This window comes from Salmo salar, chromosome 15 (assembly GCF_965601325.2).
Source record: "Salmo salar chromosome 15, fSalSal1, whole genome shotgun sequence".
Lineage (NCBI taxonomy): Eukaryota > Metazoa > Chordata > Actinopteri > Salmoniformes > Salmonidae > Salmo > Salmo salar.
Window position 1 is genome coordinate 76691334 of NC_138305.1, and position 17149 is coordinate 76708482.

Here is a 17149-nt window from a genome sequence, read left to right on the forward strand (position 1 = left end):
GGGTAGAGAGAGCATATTTAAATTCACACAGAACACTGGAAAAAACAAGAGAAATACTCCAGATGTGACAGACTGACCCTAGCCCCCCAACACATAAACTACTGCAGCATAAATACTGGAGGCTGAGACAGGAGGGGTCAGGAGACACTGTGGCCCCATCCGATGAAACCCCCGGACAGGGCCAAACAGGTAGAATATAACCCCACCCACTTTGCCAAAGCACAGCCCCCACACCACTGGAGGGATATCTCCAACCACTTAAGTATGAAAAGGAAATGTAGTTACAAAAATATACTTAGCATCAAAAGTATAAATCATTTCAAATTTCTTATATTAAGCAAACCAAAAGGCAATTATATAATATTTTATGGACAGCCAGGGGCACATTCCAACACACATTTGTGCTTAGTGAGTCCACCAGATCAGAGGCAGTAGGGATGACCAGGGAGGTTATCTTCATAAGTGTGTGAATTGGACCATTTTCCTTTACTGCTAAAAATAAAAAAAAATGTGCACAGTATTTTTGGGTGTCAGGATAAATGCATGGAGTAAAAAGTACATCATTTTCTTTAGGAATGTACTGAAGTAAAAGTTTGAAATATAAATAGTAAAGTACAGATATCCCAAAAAACAACTTAAAAGTACTACTTAAGTACTTTACACCACTATAGCTAACCTCTGAAGTTTTCAGTTGGTTTAAAAAGAACTGTGAGAGCAGAGAAACACTATCTGCTATTTCATTTTGCAGGATGTACCACTATCAATTTAAAACAATGACAGAGAGGAGGAAATGGGCATACTAATTTGTGTGTATGTGTGTCTGCATGTGTGTCTTGTCTGTGTGTTGACTTTCCACCCAGGCTGTTGCGGTTCACCCACGGCCCCTCGTTCCCCCCGTTTAAAGTCCCTGATGAGGATGCCAACCTGATTCCAGTAGAGATGGACAACGACTGTGTGGCCCAGACCTGGTTCCGCTTCCTCCACATGCTGAGGTAGAGAAGTCCTGGGCCTATATCCACAAAGCATCTCAGAGTAGGAGTGCTGGTCTAGGATTTGTCCACACAATCTTATTCATTGTGATCTAAAATTCAAAACTGATACTAGATCAGCACTCCACCTTTGAGATGCTTTGTAGATATGGGCCCTGGTGATGTCCTTACATGCCCTCTTTTCCTCATCTACTTTATTTCTTGGCCACAAAATATTGGGTTGTATTAATTATGCACCACATGGAAGAAATCGGACTGAAACATTGAGGGAACTGGACCAATAAGAACTTTGTTTTGTTGCAAAAATGTTGACTGTTGCGTGTCCTAGTGAATACAACCCCTTTTTTTTTTTGCTGTGCCTAATGCCATTCAGTGTTCTAGACATCATTTCCCAGCACATTGTCAACCCCACCCACTAATACAGGCCCTCAGTGTGTGTCAATCCATCCTCACTTCTCTCTCCTGTCCCTTGTGGTTTCCGCAGCAACCCCGTGGATCTGAGCAACCCGACGTTGGTGAGCACCACGCCCAAGTTCCAGGAGCAGTTCCTCAACTCGAGTGGCATCCCCCATGAGGTAGTGCTACACCCTTGCCTCAAGCAGCTTCCCCAGATCTTCTTCAGGGCCATGCGGGGGGTCAGCTGCCTGGTGGACGCCTTCCTGGGTGAGAAGACGACTTCCGTCACTCAGGGTCAAGTGGTGGTGCAACACGGTGCACCTCAATAGTCTGAATCTGCGTTGGGGTCAATTCAGGAAGTTAACAAATTCCAATTCCACTTTGTTTTCCTTATTAAAAGGCAGGAAAGTTGTAATTGGAATTCAGTTTACTCCCTGAAATGGATTTGACCCCAACCCTGGTCTGAAGTTGTTTGCATACAGTATTTGTCAGCCGTTTGAACTGAAAAAAGTGTACATTTGTGCCTTAAAGGGATAGTTCACCCAAATTACAAAATTATATATTGTGTTCCTTACCCTATAAGATGTCTATGGACAAGGTATGACATCAATCTATTGCTTTGCTTTAATTTTGGCACTGTTTCCACATGCTAATGTGCACATTAGCATTTGTGGGGAAAAAAGTGATTTTGTTGAGCTTCGCAATCGATTTTTGCTCGCTAATATCGGTACCATGACTTGAATGGGGTTTGCGCCACAAATGCTAAAACGTTAGAATTTGGAAACTAAATCAAAGCATGGATTGCTTACTGGTTAAGCCCAGTAAACGGGACGTCCTGAGGGACATTCAGCGACGTTCCTTAAGGGTTTCTGTGTTACGGTATCCCACTGACATTCTAAGAACGTTGCTTGATGGTCCCAAGGGAACGTTCTCTGGGGGACCTTTGTCTATTTACCTGTACATTCCCAAGACGTCATTGACGAACATATAGGGCCTTTTAGGACAATCTTAGGACTTTCATGTTACTGGGCCTTAGAATGTCGCATGATGGTCCCAAGGGAACCTTTTTTATAGTTCCAGTGATGTTTTCAGGACGTTCTTGGGACGTTGTGTCATGGTCCCCTGAAGGTCACCTTAACGTTCTTTGGACATTGTGTCGTTGTCCCCTGGAGGTTTTTTCTAGTTCCCGATTTGTCCCGAGGACGTTTTTAGGATGTTCTGTCATGGTCCCCTGGAGGTTTTATCAAGTCAAACTGGGCTGAGGGGCATGCTATTACAATCAAATGGGCTGTTTCGGTTGATTTGATGGTTCAAATGGGTTAAACTGAGCTGCAAGATATGACTTGTGCTAGTTGAACTGGCTGTCATTGACTGCTGATGCCACAGTAGCACTGTTCTGTTGTTTGGGCATAACAAGTTAATTGATACCCCCTAATAGATATGTTTTAAGTGTGTCAATGAGTCCTGAAAAAGCACAGGCACAAGTAATATCACTCTATAACCTGCCTATTAACACCTATTGGTTGTGTGGTTGGACCAACATGGGGTTAACGCAATCCTATTTACATGGGATGTTGCTCTCTTACCTCTTAAGAAGTCTTCAAGTTTTAACCTGAAGGGAAACCAGAAAGAGGTATTCTAAAACGTGCACTTTTTTTCTCTTCCATTCCTTGAGGTTATCACTGATCTGATCACGTTGAATTACTGAAGGCGATAGGGTGGAAACAATACCTTTGCTTACAGATCAGTGATAACCTCAAGGAAGGAAGGAAGGGAGAATCTATGGCATGTCAAAGGTATTGGAACAGAGGCTTGTTTTTCCACTGTAATTGAGGCAGGACACACCACAGCCATTGGTTATTCTGACTATTGGGTGTGTCTTGTTTTTGGGACCTGCCCCCTTCTCCTCCGCAGGCATATCACGGCCCAGGGTCGACAGTGCCCCGCCCACACCGGTCAACAGACTGAGCATGTCCCCACCCTCCTCCAACAACACCACGCCCCCACACAGCCGCAAGCAGCGACACACCGTGGTCACCAAAACCGCCAGCAAGAGTTTAACGGTAAGTCAACTGTATAGCCTACAAATCATGTGCGTATGTCGTCTTGGCCTGTGTTCTGTGCTTACATTAGCAGACCTGGTTTCAAACAGAATTTGTTTTCTTTCAAGTACTTTGAGTGTTCAATCTCGCTTGCCTGGAGTGCCCGGACAGGGTGGGGTTTACTACTCCATTGGTTCAATCGCGCCAGAGCAAGCTCAATGCAGTGGCGCTAAAGTATTTGAAATAAAAAATTGTTAGCGGCCCGGATTTGAATGCCTGTGCTCTAACTCAGACTACCCCCCCCATACAGGGCAGTGCAGCCCAGCCGACCAAAGTGTCCGCGTCCCAGCAGCTGTCGTCGTCACCCACCATGCTGGCCAGCCCCACCCAGAGCAGTTGGGAGATGCAGCCGCTGCCCGCCCCCGCCAGGCCTAAGGTCAACAGCATCCTCAACCTCTTCGGTCAGTGGCTGTTTGACGCGGCGCTGGTGCACTGCAAGCTCCACAGCGGCCTGAGCCGAGACCCCAGCATGACTGGTAAGCAATGACTGATCTGACTGACTGATTGCCTGCCTGACTGGATGGACAAGCTTCTACCGTGTGTGTGTGGTGTGTGTGTGTGTGTGTGTGTGTGTGTGTGTGTGTGTGTGTGTGTGTGTGTGTGTGTGTGTGTGTGTGTGTGTGTGTGTGTGTGTGTGTGTGTGTGTGTGTGTGTGTGTGTGTGTGTGTGTGTGTGTGTGTGTGTGTGTGTGTGTGTGTGTGTGTGTGTGTGTGGGGGGGGGGGTTGGGTTGGGTTTGATGCATGTCTTTGTGTTGGGTTAAGGGTTGGACTTGTGTGTGTTGTGGGCTGGGGTCAGAAGACTGGTTTTTCTTTTTTCTCTCACTACTTTTCACATCTGCTAAAGCACTGTGTGGAGACCACTCTGATATCAGTTAGTCTAATTGACATTCCACTCCACAGAACACTGTAGGATGGAGAATTCAATATAGACGCGCCTTTGCGCATTTCCCCAGTCACTACACCCAATGTCTCCATCTGCAGCGTTTTATTGCAGTGGTCACAATATTGAATTTATACAGTCAGATAAACACAATGAACTTCTGCATGTCTCTGTGTAGTTCCGTCTTGTGCCTTATGATTGTAGGAGATGACGGTACTATTGTAGGGTTGATCGTCAATCCTGCTCCTGGAGAGCCATAAGCAGTGATCTGCCTGATTCGGCTCACCAAGGGCAAGAAGAGATCAGTTGATTTAAGGGTGGTATTCATTAGGGCTCACAGTCGCAAAATGTTTTGCAACTAAAAATGAATGAAAATGGGTGTTTCTTATTGGACAAGTTCGGGTAGTCAGTCCCTGTTTCAGTCCATTTTCTTCAGTTTGGTGCCAAATAAATACGACCCAGGTGTGATGGCACTAAGCTGGGAGAAAGACCTGCAATACTGCAGTTCTTCAAGAACAGGATTGAGGAACACTGATTAAGCACATATAAAAAGGTAGAAAAGGATCATGATGTCCAGGACTGTCTCTTATCTCGTGTTTTGGTGCTTGTGTCTGTCCTGCATGCTGACTCGTGTCTACCATGTCTGATGTTTCAGGGTGAAAGGTCATCCATTGAGGAGGAAAAACACAATTCATGCATTTTAGAATGAATTGAGAAAATATTGATATGCTTTGATTTGTCTCTCCACTATTTCTGTTATCTTGCAGCCTCTTTTATCCAAATTCTCCTTTCTTATAAATCTTGTAAGTAGGAGCTGCGGCTTTTCTCTTGACTCGCAGTCAGTTCTTTGAATCCTGCTTTGGTTTCATTTCTCCATGGTCATCATCGCCCATCATCGTTACCTTTTACCCCCACCACTGTCATTTGAGCGTTGCGTCAATGTTCTCTCAATGTTCTGCGGGTTGGAAATGGAACGGGAGCACACAGCCTCGCCACTGTCCCGACATAGCGTTGCCAGTTTGTGACCACACCACCATATTCCATTGACCTTTTTATCTATCGTGCCACTAACGCTTTTTGGTTTGCCCTGAATTCAGCGCATTGTTCTCATATTGTTTCCCCTCGTGTTGTCAGTTCACTTATACATTTCTAGAATTTTGGTTTGGTGCCTCAATGCATGAAGTAAATGTCTGTACCTTGAGTGACGTCATAATGCAAGTACAAGGGAGCTGAGCTGACAGAGATTTTGCGCCGACGTCTTCTCGCAACTTGTGTTGGGAAAAGATGTTCACGTAAAAGTTTTAAACCTTAATTCAATTCACTTAGCCCATGATAAAGATAACACTTTTTATGGCAAACTCTGTGTCAGCCGTCCCTCTTTGTGCGCCTGCTGATTTACATACGTATGTGTAAATGTGTGTGTGAGTCTGTGCGTTTGTAGCCATTTAGGTTTGTTTTCCTTGTCTCGTTTTGTGTCTGCACAGTTTGTGTGTACAGTATTTACCTGAGTTTGTGTACTTTTTAATGTGTATGTGTGTTTGGTTACTTTTCAATGTGTTTGTACGTGTGTTTGTCTTCGTTTCTATCTGTTTTCACGAGTTCACGTTTGAGAATGTCCCATTCCGGGCTCCTTTCACTCCCGTGTCTCCTTCTGTCCCCTCCACAGCTATAGCCACTCAGGTGGGTCTGGAGCTGAGAAGGAAGGGATCCCAGATGTCCACCGACTCCATGGTGTCAAACCCCATGTTCGACACCAACGAGTTCCCCGAGAGCTACGAGGCGGGCCGTGCCGAGGCCTGCGGCACCCTCTGCCGCATCTTCTGCAGTAAGAAGACTGGAGAGGACATTCTCCCAGTCTACCTGTCCAGGTAAAACGGCAGTTTCATCCTAGCGCGCTAGCATGCAGCGCTGCTGTATGTGGGCCAACGTGTGGCGGTATCTTAACTCTGCGTTTGTGTTAGCCTTCAATTATTCGCTAATTGTGTTAGTCTTGAATCTGTCAGGCTCCTGATATAGCTACCTGAATGAATATTTTCAATCGCTATGGTTCCTATTTTGATCTGAAGAAACGTCTGTCTTTTCCCCCGCAGGTTCTACATGGTTCTGATCCAGGGCCTCCAGATCTCTGACTTCATCTGCAGGCCTGTGCTTTCCAGCATCATCCTCAACTCCTCCTCTCTGTTCTGCTCCGACCTGAAGGGCGTCAACGTGGTGGTCCCCTACTTCATCTCAGCTCTGGAGACCATTCTGCCAGACAGGTGACCATACAAAATATATATATATATATTATGTACAATCCTCTAAAACTACCAAATGTGAACCAGGCTTGATGTTGAAAATAAAATCTCAATTTATTTATCACGTAAACAAGATACAGCAGATATAAACAGTACAGAGAAATGCTTACTTGAACGCTTTTCCTAAAAAATGCGAAAGCTAAGTCAGATTTAAAAAAAAAAATAATAATCACACATGAATAAACAATTTAGCTGTTTAATGATTGGGGTACAATGACGAAAAACCAGACCATTCTGGTGCTGTGACCATCTGTTGTCCAGGGGCTAATAATATCTGTAATGTTAGCTAATGCCATTTAATGAGAATTCCTTGAGCAACCATAGCAATACAATTCAGATAATTTCTATGCTCTAGAAATTCTAATTATAGGATACTGTCCCCCTCTGCAACAGGGAGCTGTCTAAGTTCAAGCTGTACGTGAACCCTACTGACCTGAGGAGAGCTTCCATCCACATCCTACTGGCCATGCTGCCGCTCCCACACCACTTTGGCAACGTCAAATCCGAGGTATGGAAAATGTTGCGTTGTTACAACCTTGGCTTTTTTTTAAGTGTCTGGTGACTACATTACATCATCTAGTCTAGTAAACATGCTTTTTAATATATATTATTTCCCAATACACCTTGATAAGAGTGATAACCGGGCGGCAGGTAGCCTAGTGGTTAGAGCGTTGGGCCATTAACCAAATAAGAATTTGTTCTTAACTGACTTGCCCAGTTAAATATAATGTGGTGGACACCAGTTCTGTTAACTTCAGTTGTAGTTATGTTGGCTTGATTTTGTGTTGTGGGTAGGGCGATCAATAGATTGACTGATTTGATTGATGTGTAGGTTCTTCTGGAGGGGAAGTTCAGTGATGATGATGGGGCACCCCACGACCAGTCCCTTTCCTTCCTGTCCCTGAGGCTACGTCTGGTCAACGTCCTCATCGGAGCCCTGCAGACAGAGACGGACCCCAACAACACCCAGCTCATCCTAGGTCTGCCACTCAGTACCATTCTCTCTCTCTTCCTCTCTCGCTCTCTTGTCTTTTTTTTGTGTCCCTTACATGTATTAAATCAAAATGTTCATCCTTTCAGGTGCAATGCTTAATATTGTTCAAGACTCTGCACTGTTGGAGTCCATAGGTGCACAAACTGAAACGGTAAGGCCTTTAGGATTTCTGTCGGTGTTGATATAAACCGAACTACCGTCGTTGACTCAAATAAACAAATGGCTCAATGGAGTTGAATTTGGAGGCTTTGCTAATGCGCTCTGTCTCCCTGTGTTTGTATGGTACCAGGGCAGTGTGGATGGGAGCCACGCGGGTCTGAGGGGCCACAGCCGCACCAGCAGTAGCTTCAGCTTTACTAGCGGGGGAAGCACTGGCACTGAGGCCACCAGCCCAGACTCAGAGCGCCCGGCCCAGGCGCTACTGCGGGACTACGGTAAAGCTAGTCCATTAAATTATAACTAGCTAGCTTGAGTACGATAACCATTACTATGATAACTGATTGTAGCCACGTCACAGACTACAATAAGGACTTACTACATACTAACTAGCTAGCGATAGCACAATTGCTATATCTACTGTTACTATGATAACCGATTGTAACCAATAGCCATTTTCACACGCAGGCTGCGTTAAGGTCAGACTAGGCATGCTATGTATTGTTTAGCACGATAGCCATTACTACAATCATTTTATTTAGCCTATTCATTTCACTCAGATGTTGAATGTCGTTGCTGTTTCCATTCACAAGTACTGACACCTGGTCAATGTTCTAGAAATGCATCTGTCTCAATTAACAACACTGTATTTGTCCATAGCCAACGTGGTGAAAGTGATATACAGAGTTAAAAAGCGCTGGGTAAAAATGATCTGTATGTGATGCAAGTACTACACTTGTTTGCTGTGATGCTGTGCTACCGGTCTTGAACTGGAAAAGACTATCCCTCAACACTATATTTGATATGACTACATGTGATAAAGTTCTCTTAAAAATACATTTATTTTTTTCCTACTGTGTGAATTCTGTTTTCACCTGTTGAGTTTAACGCTTACTTCCAGTTTCACACTGCATCTGATATTTCACATGATTAGTGTATCTTCTGTGTGCTGTGTTATGGCAGGCTGCCACATGATCAGATCTTATTGAGGTCATTATTCAGATAATGTGTAATGGGGTGGTCCATCTGTGCTGGTGGTGGTGTTTCGGGGTTTACATCCTCTAGCTTTTACAGATACTGCGGCGGGCCTCCTGGTGCGCAGCATACACCTGGTCACCCAGAGGCTCAACTCCCAGTGGAGGTCCGACATGAGCATCTCATTGGCCGCCCTGGAGCTGCTGGCTGGCCTGGCCAAGGTGACAACAGAACAACGCATGCTAGACCTAACTACACTAAACTAAACTAGACCTAACTACACTAAACTAAACTAGACCTAACTACACTAAACTAAACTAGACCTAACTACACTACACTAAACTAGACCTAACTACACTAAACTAGACCTAACTACACTAAACTAGACCTAACTACTGTACACTATCCTAACACAAGCTAGACTTTACTTCGAGATGAAGTTGGAGTATACTGAACTTCAATATACTCCAACTTTCCTTTCCCACCCCATCTCTAACCTAAGTACCCAAAGACATCCCAGCTTTAACATGACTTAACACACACCCCAACACACAACCTACCTTCATTACGTATAAATCCATTACCGTAAATTCCGGACTATAAGCCGCAACTTTTTTCTCAGGCTTTGAACCTCGCGGCTTAAACAATGACGCGGCTAATATATGGATTTTTCCCGCTTTCTATTTTTTTGCTTCCAAAAATACACATTCTGTGACGTGCTCAGTTTTTTGGCGGCATGAAGCTTTCATTAGACCAATGAAATTTCCGAACGGCTTTTTTGTTTACTGTTTAGATTAAATCGAGCGCTCTCAAACTTCATTCTGATTACGGTAGTCATTTTGTCACCCTCATCATGGCAAAGACACAGAGAAATGCATATGATGCAGCTTTCAAGTTGAAGGCGATTGATCTGGCTGTTGGAAAAGGAAATAGAGCTGCTGTACGGGAGCTTGGTCTTAATGAGTCGATGATAAGATGTTGGAAACAGCAGCGTGAGGAATTGACTCAGTGCAAAAATACAACTAAAGCTTACTGCTAATTAAAAAAAAAATTGTTACAAGCCGTGTTTCGTTAAAGCCTATTTATCTTTGTTCCAAGCCGTGTTTCGTTGAAGCCTATTTATTTTTGTTACAAGCAGTGTTTTTGTTAAAGCCTGTGTAAAGTTCATTTGTTTCAATGTACTGGTAGGCACCTGCGGCTTATAGACATGTGCAGCTTATTTATGTTCAAAATAAATAAAAAAAATGAATTCTGTGGGTACAGCTTATATTCAGGTGCGCTTAATAGTCCGGAAATTACGGTATATTGTTATTATCACCACTGCACATGCTGAGACTTAACACCAGTCCACCACACCAGACCCAGCCACTACCCAACTTCCACCCAGCTGTAAAACACTCTTCTGCAAGGGATAACCCTTAATAAAAAGATAACACATTGAAAAGGAGTGTATTAAGGCTTAGCATCCACCAAACCACTGTACATACATATCTAAAGTGTGTTTTTGGCTCTGTGTCCTCAGGTGAAGGCGTGTGTGGACTCTGCGGACCGTAAGCGTGCCGTCAGCTCAGTGTGTGGTTACATCGTGTACCAATGCAGCCGGCCGGCCCCCCTTCACTCCAGAGACCTCCACTCCATGATCGTAGCAGCCTTCCAGTGTCTGTGTGTGTGGCTGACTGAGCACCCAGACATGCTGGATGAGAAGGTCGGTCACCTCAGTCTAGACTGGATTCCAAACCAGATTGTAAAAGTAAAAGGATTTAGCAGATGGCCATATGCTGTCTGGACAGTAGGGTGGGGAAAAGTCCTTGTCTTTTCTTGTGTTCACACCTGCACATGTTTTCTTCCTGGCACTGATTCTGCTGATAGCAGCTATTTTAAAAGAGGGTTTCCTTGTGTTATGAAACTAACAAGTAGCTTGCTAATATTGATACCCTCGCTAATTCTAGGGATCTGTAACCTGATTTAAGGTGTGTATGTGAGAAATCAGTGTATGAGGACTGTGTTGTATGTATATGTGCCCAGGAGACTGCAACCTTACCTCAGGTCCAGAGCCACCTAGCCCAAGCCTATTATTGTTTGTTCAAAATGGTGACCGATATACACATACAGTTAAAGTCGGAAGTTTACATACACTTAGGTTGGAGTCATTAAAACTCGTTTTTCAACCACTCCACAAATTTCTTGTTAACTTCTTGGGGCTATGTGGGACGCTAGCGTGTCACCCGTGGTGCACCCTATCAACAGCAGGTGCATTTCAAGAGCGGCAAATTTGAAACCAAATAAATGTCAAAATTCAAATTTTTCAAACATACAACTATCTTACACCCTTTCAAAGATAAACATCTCCTTAATCTAACCACGTTGTCCGATTTCAAAAAGGTTTTACGGCGAAAGCATAAAGTTAGATTATGTTAGGAGAGTACATTGACAATAGCTGTGTGTAATGTTTTGTCAATTCAAAGACGGGCGTCACCAAAACCATAAAACCAGCTAAAATGATGCACTAACCTTTTACAATCTCCATCAGATGACACTCCTAGGACATTATGTTAGACAATGCATGCATTTTTAGTTCTATCAAGTTCATATTTATATCCAAAAACAGCGTTTTACTATGGCATTGATGTTGAGGAAATCGTTTCCCTCCAATAACCGGCAGTCAAGTCAGCACCACAAATTAAATAATTAAAATTAGAAAACATTGGTAAAATATTATATTGTCATTTAAAGAATTATAGATTTACATCTCTTGAACGCAATCAACTTGCCAGATTTAAAAATAACCTTACTGGGAAATCACACTTTGCAATAATCTGAGCACTGCGCCCAGAAAAATATGCTTTGCTATACAGACAACGGCCATGTTGGAGAGATCTAAAATCGAAAATACTATGTAAATAATCCATTACCTTTGATTCTCTTCATCAGATGTCACTTCCAGGAATCCCAGGTCCATAACGAATGTAGTTCTGTTCAAAAAAGCTCATCATTTATATCCAAAAAGCTCCGTGTTGTTAGCACATGATCTAAGCCAGCCGGACTTCTCGTCATGAACGAGGGGAAAAAATATTTTTACGTTCGTTCAAACATGTCAAACGTTGTATAGCATAAATCATTAGTGCCTTTTTTAACCAGAACATGAATAATATTCAAGGTGGACGAATGCATTCTCTTTTATAACGTATTGGAACGAGGGTACCCAACATGAACTCGCGCGCCAGAGTCTAATCGGCCATCACCGTTCCATGGCTCTTGTTCGGTCAGATCTCACAGTAAAAGACTCAAAACACTTTGTAAAGGCTGGTGACATCTAGTGGAAGCAATAGGAAGTGCCAAAACATTAATCAACCCCTGTGTGTTTCAATGGCATAGGCTTAAAGGTAATTCAACACATCAGGTATCCACTTCCTGTCAGAAAATGTCTCAGGGTTTTGCCTGCCAAATGAGATCTGTTATACTCACAGACACCATTCAAACAGTTTTAGAAACTTTAGGGTGTTTTCTATCCATATATAATAAGTATATGCATATTCTAGTTACTGGGTAGGATTAGTAACCAGATGAAATCGGGTACGTTTTTTTATCCAGCCGTGAAAATACTGCCTATAGTTTTGGCAAGTCTGTTAGGTCATCTAGTTTGTGCATGACACAAGTAATTCTTCCAACAATTGTTTACAGACAGATTATTTCACTTATAATTCACTATATCACAATTCCAGGGGGTCAGAAGTTTACATACACTAAGTTGACTGTGCCTTTAAATAGCTTCGAAAATTCCAGAAAAAATGTAATGGCTTTAGAAGCTTCTGATATGCTGACATCATTTGAGTCAATTGGAGGTGTATCTGTGGATGTATTTCAAGGCCTACCTTCAAACTCAGTGCCTCTTTGCTTGACATCATGGGAAAATCAAAGAAATCAGCCAAGACCTCAGAAAACAAATTGTAGACCTCCACAAGTCTGGTTCATCTTTGGGAGCAATTTTCAAACACCTGAAGGTACCACGTTCATCTGTACAAACAATAGTACGCAAGTATAAACACCATGGGACGACGCAGCCATCATACCGCTCAGGAAGGAGACGCGTTCTGTCTCCTAGAGATGAACGTACTTTGGTGCAGAAAAGTGCAAATCAATCCCAGAACAACAGCAAAGGACCTTGTGAAGATGCTAGAGGAAACGGGTACAAAAGTATCTATATCCACAGTAAAACGAGTCCTATATCGACATAACCTGAACGCCTGCTCAGCAAGGAAGAAGCCACTGCTCCAAAACTGCCATAAAAAAAGCCAGACTACGGTTTGCAACTGCACATGGGGACAAAGATAGTACTTTTTGGAGAAATGTCCTCTGGTCTGATGAAACAAAAATAGAACTGTTTGGCCATAATGGCCATCGTTATGTTTGGAGGAAAAAGGGGGGCGCTTGCAAGCCGAAGAACACCATCCCAACCGTGAAGCATGGGAGTGGCAGCATCATGTTGTGGGGGTGCTTTGCTGCAGGAGGGACTGGTGCACTTCACAAAACAGATGGCATCATGAGGAAGGGAAATGATGTGGATATATTGAAGCAACATCTCAAGACCTCAGTCAGGAAGTTAAAGCTTGGTCGCAAATGGGTCTTCCAAATGGACAAGCATACTTCCAAAGTTGTGGCAAAATGGCTTAAGGACAACAAAGTCAAGGTATTGGATTGGCCATCACAAAGCCCTGACCTCAATCCTATAGAAAATTTGTTGGCAGAACTGAAAAAGTGTGTGCGAGCAAGGAGGTCTACATTTACATTTTTGTCATTTAGCAGACACTCTTATCCAGAGCGACTTACAGTAGTGAATACAGTAGTGAATACATACATTTCATTTCATGCATTTTTTTTGTACTGGCCCCCCATGGGAATTGAACCCATAACCCTGGCGTTGCACACGCCATGCTGGCGTTGCAAACACCATGCTCTACCAACTGAGCCACAGGGAACACACAGCTGGCGTAACTGAGCCTACAACCTGACTCAGTTACGCCCGCTCTGTCAGGAGGAATGGGCCAAAATTCACCCAACTTATTGTGAGAAGCTTGTGGAAGGCTACCCAAAACGTTTGACCCAAGTTAAACAATTTAAAGGCAATACTACCAAATACTAATTGAGCGTATGTAAACTTCTGACCCACTGGGAATGTGATGAAAGAAATAAAAGCTGAAATAAATCATTCTCTCTACTATTATTCTGACATTTCACATTTTTTAAATAAAGTGGTGATCCTAACTGACCTAAGACAGGGAATTTTTACTAGGAGTAAATGTCAGGAATTGTGAAAAGCTGAGTTTAAATGTATTTGGCTAAGGTGTATGTAAACTTCCGACTTCAACTGTATACTAAAAAGGACATGTCCAAAACTAAGGATTCAACCCAAAACCAAAGGCCACATGGCCACCAAGAAAATAAAAAACTGCAGCCTCCTGGCTCTGCAAGCTTGCACACTAATCATCTCCCCATTGCCTCCACCTGTGGGCTTAATAAGGCTTAACACTCACCACTGACCCGGTTGGTGCTGCCACCTGGGTATGGTGTGTGGAAGTGTATCCTGGTAGTGTGTTGCCTAACTGTGCTAACACTAAACTACCCACCATATCATAAGTATAACACTTGCAATAACTGAGATATGTGGTTGTTTTCCCCCTGCTTAACCTAGTGGGATGCACTTACTGCAAGTAGCTCTGGATAAGAGGTTCTGCTAAATGACTAAGATGGAAAAATGTGTCATAACTAAACTTTTACCCAGTAAAAGGGCTTTGGCAGTAGGTCTATACTAATACATTGTGTTTTATTCAACAGCAATGTGCCAAATGGCAATATGCTTTGTGTTAAAGTGGATTTTAGAGTAGACTAAGTTTTTGTATACACTACCGTTCAAAAGTTTGGGGTCACTTAGAAATGTTCTTGTTTTCCATGAAAACATACATGAAATGAGTTGAAAAATGAAGAGGAAATATAGGGTTAGGTTATAAATAATGATTTTTTTATTGAAATAATAGTGTCCTTCAAACTTTGCTTTTGTCAAAGAATCATCCATTTGCAACAATTCCAGCCTTGCAGACCTTTGGCATTCTAGTTTTCAATTTGTTGAGGTAATCTGAAGAGATTTCACCCCATGCTTCCTGAAGCACAGCGCACAAGTTGGATTGGCATGATGGGCACTCCATTATAGACAGAATACCAGCTGACTGCTTCTTCCCTAAATAGTTATTACATAGTTTGGAGCTGTGCTTTGGGTCATTGTCCTGTTGTAGGAGGAAATTGGCTCCAATTAAGTGCCGTCCACAGGGTATGACATGGCGTTGCAAAATGGAGTGATAGCCTTCCTTCTTCAAGATCCCTTTTACCCTGTACAAATCTCCCACTTTACCACCACCAAAGCATCCCCAGACCATCACATTGCCTCCACCATGCTTGACATTTCTGCGTCTCACTAATGTTGTTCTTTGTGATCCGAACACCTCAAACTTAGATTTGTCTCTCCGTAACACTTTTTTCCAATCTTCCTCTGTCCAGTGTCTGTGTTCTTTTACCCATCTTAATCTTTTATTTTTATTGGCCGGTGTGTGATATGGCTTTTTCTTTTTTCTTTGCAACTCTGCCTAGAAGGCCAGCATCCTGGAGTTGCCTCTTCACTGTTGACGTTGAGACTGGTGTTTTGTGGGTACTATTTAATGAAGCTGCCAGTTGAGGACTTGTGAGGTGTCTGTTTCTCAAACAAGACCCTCTAATGCACTTGTCCTCTTGGTCAGTTATGCACTGGGTCCTCCCACTCCTCTTTCTATTCTGGTTAGAGACAGTTTGTGTTGTTCTGTGAAGGGAGTTGTACACAGCGTTGTACGAGATCTTCAGTTTCTTGGCAATTTCTGGCATGGAATAGCCTTCATTTCTCAGAACAAGAATAGACTGACAAGTTTCAGAAGGAAGTTATTTTGTTTCTGGCCATTTTGAGTCTATAATCGAACCTACAAATGCTGATGCTCCAGATACTCAACTAGTCTAAAGAAGGCCAGTTTTATTGCCTCTTTGAATAGAACAACAGTTTTCAGCTGTGCTAACATAATTGCAAAAGGGTTTTCTAATGATCAATTAGCCTTTTAAAATGATAAACTTGGATTAGCTAACAACGTGCCATTGGAACACAGGAGTTCCATTAAAAATCTGCCGTTTCCAGCTAAAATAGTCATTTACAACATTAAAAATGTCTACACTGTATTTCTGATCATTTTGATGTTATTTTAATGGACAAAGAATGTGCTTTTCTTTAAAAAACAAGGACATTTCTAAGTGACCACACACTACCGTTGAAAAGTTTGGAGTTAAATATGTGTAGCGTGATGCCTGTGTTTGACGTGCCTCTCCGTCAGGACTGTCTCATGGAGGTATTGGAGATTGTAGAGCTGGGTATCTCAGGCAGCAAGTCCAAACAGGAGCAGGAGGTGAGACACAAGGGAGAGAAGGAGCACAACCCCGCCTCCATGAGGGTCAAGGATGCAGCAGAGGCCACCCTCTCCTGGTGAGGCTCTAAATCCAGCACAATACACTAAACACCTTGGTTGTGTTCATTAGACACCAATTGGAAGGAAACTGGTTGATACAGTGTGGGACTACCCAGACTTGTCCAATAAGAAATGCTGATTTTTGTTCTCTGTTTCAAAAGGTTTTGCTACAGTGTGCTCTAAAAGAAACGACTGTGCATTTATGCTCAGAATTACACATGGTCCATTAATAACTAATAAAACAAATGACTGTTTGTTGGTCCCATCTGGGGATCAGTCTAGACTCTTTGAAACCACTGTCTGCATCTGTCCCTCCCTCCCTCCCCTCCCTCTTGTTGTTGTCCAGTATTATGCAGGTCCTGGGGGCCTTCCCGTCACCAAGCGGCCCGGCCTCCACCTGCAGCCTGCTAAACGAGGACACTCTGATCCGCTACGCCCGGCTCAGCGCCACTGGGCCCAGCAACTTCCGCTACTTTGTCCTGGACAACTCAGTCATCCTGGCCATGCTGGAGCAGCCACTGGGCAATGAGCAGAGTGAGTGTGGGGCGTGTAAAACCATTTTCTAAAGCAATAATTCACTTGGGTTATGATTTACTGTGGTACTAGCACGGCTGTGGTGGTAGACGGTACAAGGCGAAGACTGCAGCGCAGCCTTGTTTATAACCACAATAAGTCACCCCCCCTCATGTATTATTGCTTTAGTAACGTTGTCCTTTATGATATTGATGATTGTTGTTGTTCTTTATATTTATTTACAGGTTGTAATATTGTTGTATTTGATGTTTTTGTTGCTCAATTGGACTCATCTTGTAAAGTGAACAGTTAAGT

General features: G+C 43.1%; 1 protein-coding gene across 7 annotated transcripts in view; it reads left to right on the plus strand.

The window, feature by feature from the left end:
* Window positions 1-17149, plus strand: part of LOC106572185 (ral GTPase-activating protein subunit beta) — a 40510-nt gene that overhangs the window by 8593 nt on the left and 14768 nt on the right. For 5 of the 7 annotated variants that reach the window (XM_045696032.2, XM_082962065.1, XM_082962066.1 and 2 more), the window contains exons 6-20: window positions 861-992; window positions 1474-1652; window positions 3300-3448; window positions 3738-3963; window positions 5135-5170; window positions 6034-6235; window positions 6458-6625; window positions 7058-7172; window positions 7497-7644; window positions 7745-7809; window positions 7948-8092; window positions 8889-9010; window positions 10312-10494; window positions 16190-16338; window positions 16668-16855. In XM_045696032.2, coding sequence (XP_045551988.1) covers window positions 861-992; window positions 1474-1652; window positions 3300-3448; window positions 3738-3963; window positions 5135-5170; window positions 6034-6235; window positions 6458-6625; window positions 7058-7172; window positions 7497-7644; window positions 7745-7809; window positions 7948-8092; window positions 8889-9010; window positions 10312-10494; window positions 16190-16338; window positions 16668-16855 — 2207 coding nt within the window. The remainder of the gene's footprint in view (window positions 1-860; window positions 993-1473; window positions 1653-3299; window positions 3449-3737; window positions 3964-5134; window positions 5171-6033; window positions 6236-6457; window positions 6626-7057; window positions 7173-7496; window positions 7645-7744; window positions 7810-7947; window positions 8093-8888; window positions 9011-10311; window positions 10495-16189; window positions 16339-16667; window positions 16856-17149) is intronic. The other 2 variants (XM_014146115.3, XM_014146118.3) reach the window with 1 other exon arrangement.